The following is a 3,263-nucleotide window of genomic DNA, read 5'->3' as shown; positions in this document are numbered from 1 at the left end:
TCTCCTTCTCCTTCTTATCCTCCTCCTCCTCCTTCTTCTTCTTCTTCTTCTTCTCCTTCTCCTTCTTCTACTCCTCCTCCTCCTCCTTCTCCTCATCCTCCCCTTCTCCTCCTCCTCCTCCTTTTTCTTCTTCTCCTTCTTCTTCTTCTTCTTCTTCTTCTCCTTCTTCTTCTCCTTCTTCTTCTCCTCCTCCTCCTCCTTCTTCTTCTCCTCCTCCTCCTCCTTCTTCTCCTCCTCCTCCTCCTTCTTCTCCTCCTTCTACTCCTCCTTCTCCTTCTTCTCCTCCTTCTCCTTCTCCTTCTTCTCCTCCTCCTTTTCTCCTCCTTCTCCTCCTCCTCCTCCTCCTCCTCCTCCTCCTCCTTCTTCTTCTTCTCCACTGATGATCTCTCAAAGCTCACTGCCAATGGCGGTTTCTTGTTCTCTTTGCACCTACTTCTTAATGAATACCTTGTTGTTCCTGTGGTTGCTTCTGCTGCTGCCACCTGTCCTCTCTCCACCAATGGTGTTGCTATCTTCCTACCACTCTCAATCTTCTTAACTACTGTTGACTTTTTGGTTGACTCAGTACTAACTTCAACATACAGTTTGCTTGGAGTCGTGTCCTCGGTTTTAGGTTCACCTCTCTTTCTTTTAAGCCTTTCATCTCTTCTTGCAGAATATTCATCATACAATCTGCCTCTCTGAAGTGCATGACCCTCGTAGTTTTTAGATGTTGATCCCCATAGGTTTTCTCGAACCATCTTCGTTAATTCTTTTAGCTCACGTGACAATGTTTGGTATTCGGGGCGGAGTTCAAGTTCTTCAGAGTTGGAAGGTTGTTTGAGCAAACTCGATTTTGTCATTGAAACTGTAAAATTAAAACAACAATTTGAGTATCAATCTGAGGAAAGAGGTAATAACATGAAGTTCAAACAACCAACCCAATTCTTTTTTTGTGAATGTATGAACATTTTAATGATTTATCGTTTGTTAATGTATGAACATATATAAAAATGGTAGGAAAAAAAGGTTCACCTAGGCATTATCACAAACACTTGGAAGAGTATTTAGGAATTAATCAACTAATTCAAAGTAAAAACAATAAAAATTACCAGCTTTTCATCATTTATTTCACACTAAACCAAGGAATTCTCAAAAAAGAAAAAACTCACATGATAGTTTTTGGTGTTCATGTTCTTCCGAGTTGGAAGATCGTTTGGGCATACGCTTTTCTGTCATTGAAGCTGTAACATCAAAAAAACAATTTGAGTGTAAATTTGGGGAAAGAGATAATAACATCAGCTTCAAACAACCAACCCAATTCATTGTTTATGAATCTATGAACACGTTTTATTCAAAGAAAAATAATAATACCAACAGTAATAATAACTATAATTCTCCTTGACATTTTCACAAACAAGTGGAAGAGTATATAGAAACCATGTAGAACTTGAAGAGCTTTATTTCATATTAAGCAAATCTTAATATAAACCAATACGGGCTATATTTCAAATCTGAGCTAGACATTTTCACAAACACCTAGAAGGCTATATAGAAATCCAAAATTATCTAAGAATTAACCAACTAATTTCAATTAAAATTACCAACTATAATTCAAATTAATATGAAAAATCTGACGTAGGCATTTCCACAAACACTTGGTGGTTAAAATTTCCACGTATAACCCTACTTACAGTTTACGAAATGAAAAACCCTAGTAACGAAATCAATCAAACACTATACATACATGGTTTTTAATAATAATAATAATAATAATAATAATAATAATAATAATAATACTGCTAAAAAGAAACCAAATTGAATTCAAATTCTACTTATAATAACCCAATTAACTTACTTTCAGTTTACGAAATCAAGAAAACCCTAGTAACAAAATCAATGAAAAGAAACGTCGACATTTTATCAAACATACCTGATTTGGTTTGAAGGCGTGTCGGAGATCTCAACGGTGGTTTCCGATCAGACCGCATTGAAGAAACGTGGATCTACTCACTGGTAGCAGATCTACTTTCCTCGGGTGTGATTATACTATTTCACCGATGGTTCTTCTGGATCAGTGTTCTTCCACCTACAAAATGAACAGCGCCGTTACTTACCCCTCAGAAAGGGACAGAGGGGTCCTCTAATGAAGAAACGTGGATCTACTCACTGGTAGCAGATCTACTTTCCTCGGGTGTGATTATACTATTTCACCGATGGTTCTTCTGGATCAGTGTTCTTCCACCTACAAAATGAACAGCGCCGTTACTTACCCCTCAGAAAGGGACAGAGGGGTCCTCTTTGGGGTAACCCTCCGGCGTGAGAATCAGTATATTTGTGGAGAAGATAATAATGTGTGTCGGAGAATCCCAAGAGTATTTGCTTAATTGCTCAATACCCTTTGGTTGTGAGACTGTGTGATTGTATGTAACTGACTGTGAATGAATGTGATTCAATATGATTGAATGTGTGATCACTGCTTGTAACTGTCAATGATTGAGTATGAATGTGTCATCAAAGTGGAGTTGATGCTGTATTTATAGTGCTAGGGTTACCACCGGTTGGGCTCAACCTCGTTGGCTTCCTCCAATCGCACTGCGCCACGTGTCCTTTGGGACACCTGGCGCTTTCTCGTTGGTTGTAATCACGTGATAACACATGTGTCATGCTGAGTTGTCGACCTTTCATTTGGCAGCTATCAACATCAGCATATTCTTTCTCCTTAAAAAGATGCCTTCTGGAAGGTTGTCTGATGTGCACAATCAAGGTTTCCCTAATCCTGATTTGGATAAGGACGAGGTTGATGATGTGCACGTATGATATGCGCTCACCCTGAGGATGCGCGGGGTCTTCTCTTTATTCTCACGCGCAGATATTTCATGCGCAGATGTGATATGCACGAGCATGTGATATGCGTCGCGCGCTGATGCGCTGCGCGCATATGTGAGCCTGGGCAGATGCGATATACACGGGCATCTGATATGCGCCGCGCGCTGATGCGCCGCGCGCATATGTGATGCGCGAGCATATGTGTGCCTGGGCATATGATGCCTGAGCATGTTTTGTATGCGCCATGCGCATAGGTTTTGGCTTTGTGCCTTCATAATGTCTTTATCTTGTGGGTTGACCCGCCTTGCTCGGTGTTGAGGCGGGTACATACCTCTTCAAGCCCCCCCAGTCTAATGTCTGTCTTATCTCGCGCGAGCGCGGTAAGATGGATATTAGACTTACTGATTTTTGTCTTTTAATGGGGTTTTGTCGTTTTCCTGGTTGCTTCCATCGTT

At 40.6% G+C, this 3,263-nt stretch overlaps 1 protein-coding gene across 1 annotated transcript; it reads right to left on the bottom strand.

The window, feature by feature from the left end:
* Positions 1-262: 262 nt before the first annotated feature.
* On the bottom strand, positions 263-1,970 carry LOC143578120 (uncharacterized; the record flags this gene model as incomplete). Its single annotated transcript, XM_077061783.1, has 3 exons — positions 1,913-1,970; positions 1,152-1,223; positions 263-847 (listed from the first exon to the last, which is right to left on the bottom strand). Coding segments are annotated over exons 1-3 (715 nt in total), but the record flags the coding sequence as incomplete, so codon positions are not given.
* Positions 1,971-3,263: the final 1,293 nt, after the last annotated feature.

The sequence above is a fragment of the Bidens hawaiensis genome, unplaced genomic scaffold (assembly GCF_021521415.1).
Source record: "Bidens hawaiensis isolate Kalapana, Puna unplaced genomic scaffold, B.hawaiensis_p1.1 tig00029037_1, whole genome shotgun sequence".
NCBI lineage: Eukaryota > Viridiplantae > Streptophyta > Magnoliopsida > Asterales > Asteraceae > Bidens > Bidens hawaiensis.
The sequence above is the reverse complement of the archived record's forward strand: the minus strand, read 5'-3'. Positions and strand labels throughout refer to the sequence as shown.